The 13,324-nt window shown below is 44.6% G+C and overlaps 2 protein-coding genes and 1 non-coding gene across 3 annotated transcripts in view; 2 read left to right on the top strand and 1 right to left on the bottom strand.

Moving 5' to 3' along the window:
• Window positions 1–6,479, top strand: part of poc1b (POC1 centriolar protein B) — a 139,078-nt gene extending 132,599 nt beyond the window's left edge. Inside the window, exon 12 of the mRNA XM_041215620.1 lies at window positions 6,427–6,479. Coding sequence (XP_041071554.1) covers window positions 6,427–6,441 — 15 coding nt within the window. The 3' untranslated portion in view covers window positions 6,442–6,479. The remainder of the gene's footprint in view (window positions 1–6,426) is intronic.
• Window positions 2,362–2,604, bottom strand: LOC121293471. The gene has a single exon (XR_005946546.1). It is a non-coding gene; the product is annotated as a small nucleolar RNA SNORA53 (small nucleolar RNA).
• A 330-nt stretch (window positions 6,480–6,809) lies between the features above and the next one.
• On the top strand, window positions 6,810–12,585 carry LOC121293032 (dual specificity protein phosphatase 6-like). The gene is made up of 3 exons (XM_041215624.1): window positions 6,810–7,806; window positions 8,801–9,244; window positions 11,113–12,585. Exons 1-3 carry the CDS (start codon window positions 7,407–7,409, stop codon window positions 11,421–11,423), a joined length of 1,155 nt encoding a protein of 384 aa, XP_041071558.1. The 5' UTR covers window positions 6,810–7,406; the 3' UTR covers window positions 11,424–12,585.
• The last annotated feature ends 739 nt before the right edge of the window (window positions 12,586–13,324 follow it).

The following is a 13,324-nucleotide window of genomic DNA, read 5'->3' as shown; positions in this document are numbered from 1 at the left end:
AAGAGAAAATTTAACCAATGCTGAAACCCCACTATCAACATCCTGGAGTTATCTTTGACCAGAAACTGAACTGGACTAACCATATAAATGCTGTAGCTACAACAGAAGGTCAGAGGCTAGGAATCCTGCAGCGAGTAACTCACACCTTGACTCCCCAAAGCTTGTCCACTGTCTACAAGGCAAAAGTCAGGAATGTGATGGAATGTTCTCCACCTGCCTGGATGAGTGCAGCTCCAACAACGCTCAAGAAGCTTGACACCATCCAGGACAAAGCAACCTGCTTGATTGGCACCACATCCACAGACATTCACTCCCTCCACCACCAATGTACAGTAACAGCAGTATGTACCATTCCACAAGTTGCACTGTAGAAACTCACCAAGGTTCCTTATGCAGCACCTTCCAAACCCACGACCCCTACCATCTAGAAGGATAAGGGCAGCAGATAGATGAGCACACCACCACCTGGAAGTTCCCCTCCAAGTCACTCATCATCCTGACTTAGAACTATATCATCGTTCCTTCACTGCCGCTGGGTCAAAATCCTGGAACTCCCTTCCTAACAGCACTGTGGGTGTACCTACACCACATGGACTGCAGCGGTTCAAGATGGCAGCTCATCATCACCCTCCCAAGGGAATTAGATATGGGCAATAAATGGCGGCCTAGCCAGCAACGCCCACATCCTGTAAATGAATTTCTAAAAATGACAGCCTGCCTGTCTGTTGTTTCAGTCCATTTTGTTTTCTTTAGGAAGTTGATCTTTGCTCACCAATTTCTCACCTCCCCTTGCCTACTCTCCCCTAACAGTGTTGACCATTATTAACTTATGACCACTGCTGTGTGTTCTTGTTATCTTTTAGTTCCCAGATGTTGGTAATATTCATACTTCAAGCTTGGAAAGATCAAAACTCTTTATCTTGCCGTGCTGTAGAAACACGTTCTGGGAGGCTTCTTGGTAAATCAAAACAAACTTTATTTACACGAGAGCTTCCGTGGTTGCTCATATCCAGCCAGCCCTTCATGCAGCCCTTCTTTCCCTTGGAAACCCCTCCCCATACTTTATTCCCCATGCTAGCCACACACTGTTTGAACTGATCTTAAAATGACAGTCATCATAGCGGACTTGTACACTAGAAGGACCAGTTTGAATTGGCTCTGTTATGTGTCACCTCAGTCTCCAGTGCAGCTGTGAAATGTGGCCCCTCAGAACACTTACCTATAACAACTAGTTCCTAGCTCTTTACAAATATTTACAAATAATACAATATATAACAGCCACTCAATAGCTAGTACCTCATCCAAATTGACACAATGGGTATGAGCCCTGACAGTAAGTTATCCGGACATACATCCACAGGAGGCATTACAACCAAGCCTGATCTGGTCCCACGTAATATCTACACCTACTCAGACTTCCAGCTGGGGGGTATGGACCCTAGGCCAAATGTGGCCAAATATCACCCAAATCGAGATCGGCTAGCTCAGCATAAACCAGCAAATCAATGAGGTCCTCCCTAGTCTGCGTGGCTCATTTACTCAAAAGGAACCCTTACAGAGCTATCAAAGGTGGTGATGGGGGCGGGGAAGTAATATTGTGGTTTGTGTCTCAGAGATATGCAGCGATGACTCTCACCAGGTTCCATGTGTAAACAGGAGACTTATTGCAAAGCTTTTAAAATGTCTGCAGCCACAAGCTTACTGTTTGCTTTCGGTTTCTCTGTAACCACACCCAACAGGCCTGACCCATAGCACACAACAAAGTAAGCAGTCAACAAACACCAAACAATCGAACACAACACTTGCGCAATGATACCCAATGGAGGGAAAAACACAGTAAAAGCTGGGAAATAAGAGTACTGATCCGAGCTGGCATTCCATTTTAAGGTATACAAGACTAGTTTGAACCAGTACTCTTATTTGCATGATTTTACTGATTTTTCCCATTGGGAACCTACTGGACTCATAATTCAGAGGCCCAGACTAATGCACTGGGGATATGAGTCCAAATTCCATCATGGCAGCTGGGGGAATTTAAATTAATTTAATTAATAAATCCGGAATAAAAAGATAATCTCAGTAATGATGATTTTGAAACAACAACTGGATTGTGGTGGAAAACCCATCTGGTTCACTAACGTCCTCAGAGAAGGAAATCTGCCATCTTTACCTCATCCGGCCTGTATGTGTCTCCAGACCCACAGCAAAGTGGTTAACTTTTTAACTGCCCTCTGAGATGGTGTAGCAAGCCAATCAGTTCTATCAAACTGCTACAAAGAAAAAGCATTAGGGCAGGCTGCATTGGTTAACAAGAAGGCTAATATTTCATTGCAACATTTAAACTAGATGGATTTTGATAAACTTATCCATGCCGCAGCAAAGTCCTGATGGCTGAAAACAGCCTGGAGTGACAGGTCATTCACATCAGAGGGACCACCATGCAGGTATATTAATTTAAGACGCCAATAACTCATGCACCTTTCACTGTACAACCACTCAAGTTGATGAACTGCCATACACTCAAGGGAAATTAGGGATGGGCAATAAATGTTGGCCTTGCCAACAATGCCCACATCCCAAGAACAAATTTTTTAAAAGAGTCCAGTTCATATTTGCTTGGAATATTTTTTGATTATATTCAATTAGTAGTTAGATCAATGAAAATAAAGAACTTGCATTTTCAATGCCTCAGGATGTCACAAAGCACGTTACAACCAATGAATCACTTGTGAAATGCAGTCATTGTTGTGATATTGGAAACACAACAGCCAATTGGCAGACAGTAAGCAACACGAGCAGCAATGTGATGATGAACAGATCATCTGTTTTCAGTGATGTTGGTTGAGGGACAAACATTGGCCAGGACTCCAGGGAGAACTCTTCTGTCAAAATATGCCAGGGGATCTTTTACATCCACCTGATAGGGCAAGCAAGGCCTCAGTTTAACAAAAGACAGCACCTCTGACAGTGCAGCTCTTCTTCAATATGATATTGAAGTGTCAGCCTAGATTTTTGTGGTCAAGTCACCAGAATGGGACTTCAACCCAGGACCTCCTGACTCAGTGAACCCACTGAACCACGTCTGATAACCAAGCCATTAAGATGTTAGGTTCAGCTTCCACATAATGTTTGCTGATCTCAGTGGGAGCAGCATCTCAAGTAACTTGCTGTGGTGCAATAGCTTGTTGATGCACACTGTCAAGGGTCACTGCTGATTAATGGCTTGAGCAGGCAAAGTATTGTGATTTGCAACCAATGTCACTGCAGGGGCTTTGGAGTCGGGAGGAGAGATAAAGGAGGATAAGCTGAAGAAGAGGGGGAGGAAGGAAGGAGATGGGGAGGGAAGGAGAGAGGGAGGGAGGAAAGTGGAAGAGAGGAAAGGGAAGATGAGGGAGGGAGGAGAAGGGAGGAAGGAGAGATGAAGGAGAAAGGGATTGGAGGAGGAGAGAGGAACATGGGAGGGAGGATTTGGAGGGAGGAGAGGAGAAGGGAGGAAGGGCAAAAGTGAGGGACAGAGGAGAGTAGGTGGGAGAGAGGAAGGGAGGGAAGAGGGAGAGAAAGGAGGGGAAGGGTAGGGAGGGTGAGGGGAAGGAAGGAGAGAGGGGAAGGTAAGGAGGGAGAGATGGGGAGGAGGGAGGGGGAGGAAGTGAAGGGAAGGGGGAGAGAGATGAGTAGGGGGAGGGAGAAGGGAAGGGAGGAGAGGAGATGCAAAGAGAGGAAGGGAAGGGAGGGGAAGAGAAGTGAGGGAGGGTGAGGAGAAGGGAGGGAAAGAGGAAGGAAGGGAGAGAGGGGAAGGAAGAGGAAGGAGGGAGTGGGAGAGAAAATAGAGGAGAATGAATGGGGTTAGAGAGGACAGGAGAAGGGAGGGTGGGATTTGAGGGGAAGGAATGGGAAGAGCATGAGGTGAGGGGAGAGGAAGGGAGGAGGAGGGGATAGGAGGGAGTGAGGGAAGAGTGAAGGAGAAGAGACAGAATGGTAAACTGGCTGTGAATTAATTTCTAAAGAGACGCTAAGAATTATTTTTATTGCAAACAGGCAGAACATATTCTGGATAAGGACATAACGGGTCGTAACCAAAGTCCAAAAATCTAATGGGGAATGACAAATGTTATCTGGGAGTTTACTAACTGGTAGAGTTAGTGCTGGGGCAATATACCCAGAGTTATGCCACCCTGACAGGTTTCGCTATCTGCAGCTCCTTCTCAGTTGGTTATTTTAAGGTTAAGGCTAAATTGGAAAAACGAGAAATTCCCGTTTTTGTTAAAAGGTTAATAACGCGGCGTTCCAGATCATGGAACAAAGGAGCAGAGGTGTAAATTCCTACATTTTAACGCGCGACAAAGATTGTTTCCTGGAAAGTTTCGTTTAAATATTTTGAACAAGTCTGATTACAATCTGCCCTGGGACATGTCTGACTGGCGAAAGAATCCCTTCCTTTAAGGAGCAAAAAACGGAACCGAACCCCCCGTGCCTGGAAAATCCTGTTCAGTTTGCGGGTTCATCAAAACCCGCACCCGTTCTCCAGGAGAAAAGTCCACTTCGCCCTGATCACAGTCTGATATATAAAGAAGATGGGCTTGTTTAGCTCTTAAATGGACTTTGATGAGAACAGAAATGTGCATTCGCGACGCTTTTAACCGAATATCCAGCAGAATGTGATCGGGACATTGAGATTATAACTACAATAAGGTGTCAAAACTGGATCGTAACACACACACACACACACAGGGATCAACGGATGGAGATGAAAAGTTGATACTGTTAACAATTTAGGAGAACGGGGAGTTTAACAGAATGACACACCGCGTCTCGCCTATAGAAAACTGAATGGTTCGAGTTATTTCTCCTGCTATTTGTGCGAATATGTTGTGAAGAGGTTCACTGTCCAGGGGGTGAGCTGCCATGGATCTGACCTGTTTCAACCGATTAAGCATGTTCTCCACACTTAATGCAGGTTATCGGGGTTTAAAAATGTTAAATCTACAAATCCCAGCGCTACCGATCTAAACATTAAAAAAATGATTTAAAAATTATTCGGAGAATCACACACGCAAGAAACCCTGAAAAAAATCAAAAGCGTCACTTAGATGAGGAGACCCGAAACAAAGTTATGGTTACAGAAAGCGAAAGAAATAGATATATATTGTCCAGGATAAATAAACTGTAACTCCATCCTGGTGTGAACACTTACCCCACCCCCCGCCTGCTATCTGAATATGGAGATCAAGAGCTATCTGTAATTCCTGTTTATCTCAATCCATTGACAAAGCTGAGTGTTTCTTGTTTCCTGTTTGTCTTAAGATGCCAGTATTAAAGCTGAATTCTAAAGACTTCGAGACTCTCCTGGTTAACTCGCCTCCTACACTCTGCAGAGGATCCCTCGGCACATAGATATATATATAAATAACAGGCCTTATTGTTCCCAGCAGAAATGTTTGTTGTGTTAAATAAAAGGGTTTCGCTCCCCGAGTTTGCTGGGACAGTTCCTGGGGTTATTTCCTGCGAGAGTCCTTCTGCACTGAGCGCCAAGATAGCTCACATCTATCTATGCATACAGCTGGGAATTCACCACACTGTGCAAACTTGGGTAGCGTCTAAGCAAACCTTGAGCTTTCAGGAGATGTGGGGATTATATGTTGGTAAATCACAATTAAGTGCCCTTTACCTGTAAAATATGGCCTTGCTTGGATGCAATAAACACCCTCAGGTGGAAGATACGCATATTCCATCATTTCTTAAACATAGACTCACAACCCTAAGCCGCGGCTCAGATTTTTTTAAAAACCCATTTCTTTGGGGATTATTACTCCTCTTTTTAAATTGTACTGAGAGAATCAGAAAATTTTGTATATTTCATCTCACACCTAATTAATTTAATAAAGTGCTAATGCTCCAAGGCAGAGTTATTTAATTTTTTTTTGAAAGCCTACCGACAGATCCGTGCTATCTCCTGTAGCCTCCCTCTCCCGCCGCACACCCCCGCACTAAGATAATCAGCAGATCAGAAATACAGAAGATGTGTGGCAATTCCTGAATGATTGAAATATATATATTTTTTAACAGTAGTGTTGGCTGCAAGAAAACCATGTTGCAATGCACCCAAGAACATGATGCATTCATGGAACTAAGTAATTTGCACCTCATTTCGTTCATCGGCTCCCTCCAGTATTTAATCAAACTACTAAACAATGAGATATGGTCGGATCATCATTTGGACCGTGTTTCAAATGTCGGGTGGGAACATTTTTCTTTTAAAATCTTGCCTTTAGGTTTGGGTAGAAGTAGTGAACCTTTATGGAAGGGGTAGTGGGTGAGAGGGAGGGGGGTGGGGGGGGGGGCGGTCAGGCTGTGAAATATGTGGTGGTGCAGCCTGATCCTTCGGCGGATTTTTAAATATTCCCATTCAATTTCTTTTTTTAAAAAAAGGACGCCAAACGGTGATCTATTGCGGGGGAAATGGCACATCGATGTTTCCTGACACAATAAAAGTAAGAAGCCATGCCTAAGGGGTAATGCTTTTATCGGCGGTTAATTACTCGGGCTGATTAAAAACAAAGAGCCTGCGATTGTACAATTTACACCGGGGGATTTTGCTTAATGTTATTTGTGTTTTTTTAGAATCCTGTAGTGATTTATTTTGACTCGTTTTGTGTCTGTCTGTGTCTGTTTCGTTGGCGGGGAGGCAGACTGAGGATGCCTTGTTTTTTGGCTTTACTCCCCCCACACCCCCACCCCCCCGGTGTTATGTGTGCTTTGAGACCAGAGAGAGAGAGCGGAAATTCCTGCTTCCGATTGCAAGCAGAAAGGGGAAGAAGGCACCTCTCTCTCTCTCTCGCTGTCTCTCTCTTTGTGAATGGCATTTTCAAAGCTCATTTGCATACACACACTCAGCCCCGGGTCGTCGCCACGGCAACGCGGTGACGTCACGCGGGGGAAGCGGGCGCCGATTGGACGGCGGCTGCTGAATGTATCCATCTATGGAGAAGCGGCGAGGGAGGGTGCTCCGAGTTGTTGTGTTTCTATTGAAGAAAAGCTGGGCGCTTGCTGCAATTCGAGCGGCGCCACCCAGGGTCATTGAGAAAAAGTAAGAGCCGTCCCTGTATCATTCAGCAATCCGGCGGGGGCCAATCGCACACCAGACTTCATTCCAGCCTTCTCTTTTCTTTGGGGGTGGGGGGGGGGAGAAATACATTTTATTTTGGGCTCCAGCCCAATTAAGAGCAATTTCTGCAATTTGCAAAGCAGACCATTTGTCATTCCCTTTGCAATTTGCAAGGCATTCCCTTTGCAAGAAAGGGAGGGAGAGTTGGAGGGGGGGGGGGGTGAAGTGTTCCCATTGATAAAGCAATTTTCTCGGTTCGTGGCTTGTTTTTTGACCTGATGCTCGGTCAGTAAGCTTTGCCCCCATGTTAGAGAAATTTCCCTGCGCCCCGTTTGACTCGGAAATGGCGATCTGCAAGGCGACGGGTTGGCTGCACGACCAGCTGGAGAGGGGCAACGACCGGCTGCTGCTGGTGGACTGCCGAGCCCACGAACTGTACGACTCGTCGCACATCGAGGCGGCCATCAACGTCGCCATCCCCGGCTTGATGCTGAGGCGCCTGAAGAAGGGCAACTTCCCCGTCAAGTCGCTCATCTCCAACAACGAGGACAAGGAGAGGTTCGCCCGGCGCTGCAAGACCGACATCATCCTGCTGTACGACGAGAGCACGGTGGAGTGGAACGAGAACCTCAACGCCACCTCGGTGCTGGGCTTGCTACTGAGAAAGTTAAAGGACGAAGGATGCAAAGTGTTCTGCTTGGAAGGTAAAAAAAAATATAGGCGCTTTTGAATAACCTTAAACGTGTCATTTTTTTTCGTTATTTTTTTTAAACCCCCCCCCCCCCCAAAAGAGCAGAAAGGAAATTAATACCTGTCCAGGTAACGCCTGCGATTTGGGAAGATGTTGCGATTTGGACATTGTACGTTTGTAGAATTCGCAGCACAGGCGGCCTGGCCTGTCCAGCTGGTCACTAGAAATCCTATGCAAGTCCTCCCCAAAATGTATTGAAATTGAGGGGTTAAAACGCTTTTATTTAAAAGGGTTTGCACCAAATTCTTGAAAACAAAAGACTTGCCTAAGAACCAGACGCGGCGACATAAGCAAGGAAAGAGGTCGTAATCTGCTTTAAAAGCGGGGTGGAAGCACATTTAATAATAACTTTCAGGGCACACAAACACGTATGCAGAAACGATTGCAGGGCTGTGGGAAAGCGTAGCAGTTGGATCATTTTCGAAGAGCAAGCATGTGCACGATGGGCCGAATGGCCACCTCCCGTGCTATGATTTGTAATCATTTTTTTACTGCAGTGTTAGTAATTGGATAGTTTTCGAAGAGCAAGCATGTGCACGATGGGCCGAATGGCCACCTCCCGTGCAATGATTTGTATTTTTTTTTTACTGCAGTGTTAGTAATTGGATAGTTTTCGAAGAGCAAGCATGTGCACGATGGGCCGAATGGCCACCTCCTGTGCAATGATTTGTATTTTTTTTTACTGCAGTGTTAGTAATTGGATAGTTTTCGAAGAGCAAGCATGTGCACGATGGGCCGAATGGCCACCTCCCGTGCTATGACTTGTAATCATTTTTTTTTACTGCAGTGTTAATAATTGGATAGTTTTCGAAGAGCAAGCATGTGCAACGATGGGCCGAACGGCCACCTCCCGTGCTATGATTTGTAATGTTTCATACCGAGGTGGCTCTAACGTGGCGTTTTGCTGCATTTTCCTGTGTTTTTTTTGTGTGTGTGTGCGCTCGCAGGCGGATTCAGCAAGTTCCAGGCGGAATACCCGACGCACTGCGAGACCAACCTGGACAGCTCTTGCGGCAGCTCCTCTCCCACCCTGCCGGTGCTGGGGCTCGGGGGGCTCCGCATCAGCTCGGACTCGTCCTCGGACATCGAGTCGGAGCCGGACAGAGACGCCCCCAACAGCGCGACCGAGTGCGACAGCAGCCCGCTGTCCAACAACCACCAACCTTCCTTCCCCGTCGAGATTCTGCCCCACTTGTACCTGGGCTGCGCCAAGGACTCCACCAACCTGGACGTGTTGGAGGAGCACGGCATCAAGTACATCCTGAACGTGACCCCCAACCTGCCCAACCTGTTTGAGAACGCCGGCGAGTTCAAATACAAGCAGATCCCCATTTCAGATCATTGGAGTCAGAACCTTTCCCAGTTCTTCCCTGAAGCCATCGCCTTCATAGGTAGGACGTCTTGTTATCTTCAAAACTCCCCAGTAATTTTATTTTGTTTAATTCATTCGAGGTACATGTAAGGGTTCCCCCCACTTGTTTTTCAATCATCTCCAAGTGAACCGGAAAATTTCAAAGGCAGAGCCATTTGGAGGGGAGGTTGTTTTAAAAAACGTTGTGGTGCGGAAACAAATAAAACAGAATAGAAATTGCAAATTGAGTTAATACCCACTCGATGCAGTCTTCTGCCCAGAGAGATACCCTGTCTTACTGAAGTGCATTATGGACAGATTAGTGATAGAAATATAATATCGCCGAGCTTTTATCATGGTTTATTATCAAGGTCAATTAAAAGGAGAGTTATCTCTTTCTTTGGAACTTTTTTTTAAATATAAAAAGCCACCATTCAGTTACATTTCAAGCCTGTGGTCATAGGGTGTAGTGGTAATAATAGTAGGGGTAATATCACTGGGTTGGCTGTGTGGCCCTGTGTTTAAATCCCACCACAGCAGCTGGTGGAAGTTGAATTCAATTGAGTAATGATTCTGGAATTGAAAGCTAGTCTCAGTAATGGTGACCGTGAAGCTACCATTAAAAACCCATCTGGTTCACTAATGCCCTTTAGGGAAGGAAATCTGCCGTCCTGACCGAGTCTGGCCTACATGTGACTCCAGAGCCCAGACTCCCAGCAAGGTTCTTAACTGCCCTCTGAAATGGCTCCACAAGCCACTCAGTTGTAGCACCAGGGAGCGAGCGCTGGCCTCGTCCAAATCCCATGAACAAAATGTTTTTTTTATAAATCCTTAAAGCAGAGGGAAATCAGTAAATCTTGCACCGGATTTTGTGAAGGGCACAGCATATCCGTTTCAATATTGGTGGTGAGAGCTTTTAAAAAAAAATCCCATTCAGCTCTTTGCATTCTGCGAGTTTGTGTTTATTTTTTTTTAAGTGATTGTCCCGCAGTTTAAATATTTTAGGTCATGAGCTTTTCTGTTAAATTGAACACCAGTCAAAAGGGTTCCACAGTCTGAGGAATTAAACAGGTTTTAAAAGAAGCCCAGCAGTTTTTATGTGCAAGACAGCATACTGGGTTTAACCAGAGCTAATGCAATTACAATCCCTGAGACACGGTCTGCAGCCTGGGGCAGATTTGAGCCGGGGCGGAAGGAATTTCGGCTGGGAGCCACAGAGAAGCTAATCTAAAGGCATTGTAATGCATTTCCTCTTACAAAGGAAAGCATTTTCAGGCAATGTTGACATCCTGTTCCTGTTAATGGGCCTTGTCCCCTGTGACTTTCCTCTTTTTTTTGGAACGCCTGAATGCCTCCATTGTGGAGGGAAGCACAACAGTTGGGAGAATAATTTAATAGACTGTACAGCCTGAAAGTCTCTACATTGGAGACATTCAGTATATCTTGAAAAAAATTCTATTGAAACACTCGTACGGCAGGCATCAATACACCAGAGATGAATGTGCTTTTCTATCAGCACTGACCCACATACAACCAGAGCAACCTTCTCAGTTTCACTAAAAGTTGCAGGGCAACTTTTACAGGCGTCCCTGCATTTCTAAAGCATTTAAAGGTCCAGCCTACACAGTACTCTGCAAATCAGTTTTTTTTCCCCCCCACAAACACCCTACATACACTTGACCATACAGCTGAGACTGAATGAATAAAGGAGGGTGAGGTTTAAATCAGGGTGGGAGGTGGACACATGATGCTGAATGTTAGAGGTTTTTAAAAAGAACATCAAAATGTGACGCAAACATTTTTTTCTGTTAGTTGAATTAGTCTTTCATTTTTTTTTGATCTTGTTAAACTTTTGTTGCTGCAGCTCTTGTTGACCTGGGTTAAATTTTTTGCTGAAATATTTTTCAGATGAAGCCCGTAACCAGAGTTGTGGGGTGTTGGTGCACTGTTTGGCGGGGATCAGTCGCTCAGTCACAGTGACCGTGGCCTATCTGATGCAGAAGCTGAACCTCTCCATGAACGACGCCTATGACATTGTGAAGATGAAGAAGTCCAACATCTCCCCTAACTTCAACTTCATGGGGCAGCTGCTGGACTTTGAGCGGACCCTGGGCCTCAGCAGCCCTTGTGACAACCGGTTGTCTTCACAACCCCTGTACTTCACCACCACCCCCACCAACCAAAACGTGTTCCAGCTCGACCCGCTCCAGTCCACTTGACTGCTCAACCTAGTGCCAGAGAGACAGGCTCGGAAGAATTTTAAAGGTCAAATCACTGACATATAATGGGGTCAGAATGGGTATGAAAAAGAACAGCTGATCTCGCTGAAGGCAACTTGACTCTTTTGTTCAAGCAGCTGTTGTGAAGAGGGGGAGACCCTGACCTTTGACTTTGAGACCACTGATGGTTCACAAAGTTAGTTGGAAAAGTGCAGTGGCTGAAAGCTTCACAGTCTAAAGAGGGACAAAGAGAGAAGTTGGGTGAGGTATCCACACTCTCTTGATTAATCCCCTCTTTTTGAGTTCTAATGGTAGCAGAATATTTGTCTTCAATGAAGACTTTGTCTATTCAAGCTGGTTTGGAGAAAATAAAATGGTTTTGAGAGTTCTGGAATTGGCCACAATTATATATTTCTGTACTCCAGAACTCGGAGTACCATACAGCATGATTTCTGTATATATTGTCTATGTGCAGATCCAGTGTCACAATTGTACATCAACCGAGATTATGTATTACTGGGTGGATTGTTGTAAGGAAAGTAGATTCCTATAAGGTACTTGGGATTGAATCCAGTACATCTCCTTCCTCGCAGAATTAAAGGACTGGAAATGTACAATTATGTAAATTAATATTATGTTTTAATTGATTATTCGGACAGTATATGCCAAAAAGTTTGTGTTTTGTTTGACCTGCTTTGATATGTTGCTTTATCTACGTATGAGTGCAATTTGAAGCTGGCTTATGATTTATGCTCTTTTATTTTCCTCTATTCTCAACTGAGAGCGTTGGTAATGTGTATACAGTACTTGTGTTTTCTTGCTAATGAATGAGTAGACTGTTATTTGAAAATGGGACTGGCGAATTTTCTTGTTAATTTTTATATGGACAATGCGTATTTCATACAGTGCATTACCTCTGTGCAGACTCTTCAGGGAAGAATCATGAATGCAATAGTTTTTTTTCTATAAGTCTGTATTTAAAACTGGAAGCCAATACTGTATGTATACACTGCACTTGCTGTAACTCAGTAGCCAGTGAGAAATTGTCCCCAGTTCGTTGTTGCAGATGGCTTATTGTGAGATGGGGAATTTATTCTGAGAATGATTGATTGTATAATACTAAGTTATTAATAAATAACTATTTTGTCTATATAGAACCTTACACAAGCTTTCAGCCGTATTTGATTATCTTTGTTCTGGCGTCAGTGAGGTGTTGGACTCTTGATGGAGTTTCGTCATTACAAAATTACGAAATTTGCAAACTTGAGAATTGCTTTAAATGAAAATACACAGTAAATGGCAACTCACACTTGTTTCAAAAGGGACATCCTGCCTGACTAACCACAAGGTTTTGAGGAAGTGACAGCCTAAAGTGCCTATTGTAGAGTTCTTATGATGTGCTGCATCTAGACTTCAAGTGCAAAAGCCAGTTACACGCAAGTTTAAGGGAAGTGGATCTTATTTTTAAATGGGGAATTGAAATGAAAGAGGAACCTCTGGTTATGGGAGTCATGTCAAGCTGGGGAGGGTGCAGTGAGTGCAGAGTTTGGGGTTCAGTGCTTTTATGCTGGGGCCCCCACTGTTTTTAAGCAATAGAAATGATCCAAGGCAGAAACACAACGCATGTTGGTCAGATTTGTAGACAGGATAATTAGAATAGTACACGGAGACCATTTGGCCCATCAAGTCTGCACCAGCTCTTTAAAAGAGCAATTGAGTTTGGCCCACACCCTGGCTCTTCTCCTGTATCCCTGCACTTCTTTTCTCGTTCAGGTATTTATTCATTTCCTTTTAAATGCTGCTATTGAATCCATATCCTGCACCCAATCGGGCAGTGCAATCTAAATCCTAAGCATCGTGTCAAGTAAAGCTCTCATGTCAGCTCTGGTTCTTTTGCCAAT

The sequence above is a fragment of the Carcharodon carcharias genome, chromosome 21 (genome assembly GCF_017639515.1).
Source record: "Carcharodon carcharias isolate sCarCar2 chromosome 21, sCarCar2.pri, whole genome shotgun sequence".
NCBI lineage: Eukaryota > Metazoa > Chordata > Chondrichthyes > Lamniformes > Lamnidae > Carcharodon > Carcharodon carcharias.
The sequence above is the reverse complement of the archived record's forward strand: the minus strand, read 5'-3'. Positions and strand labels throughout refer to the sequence as shown.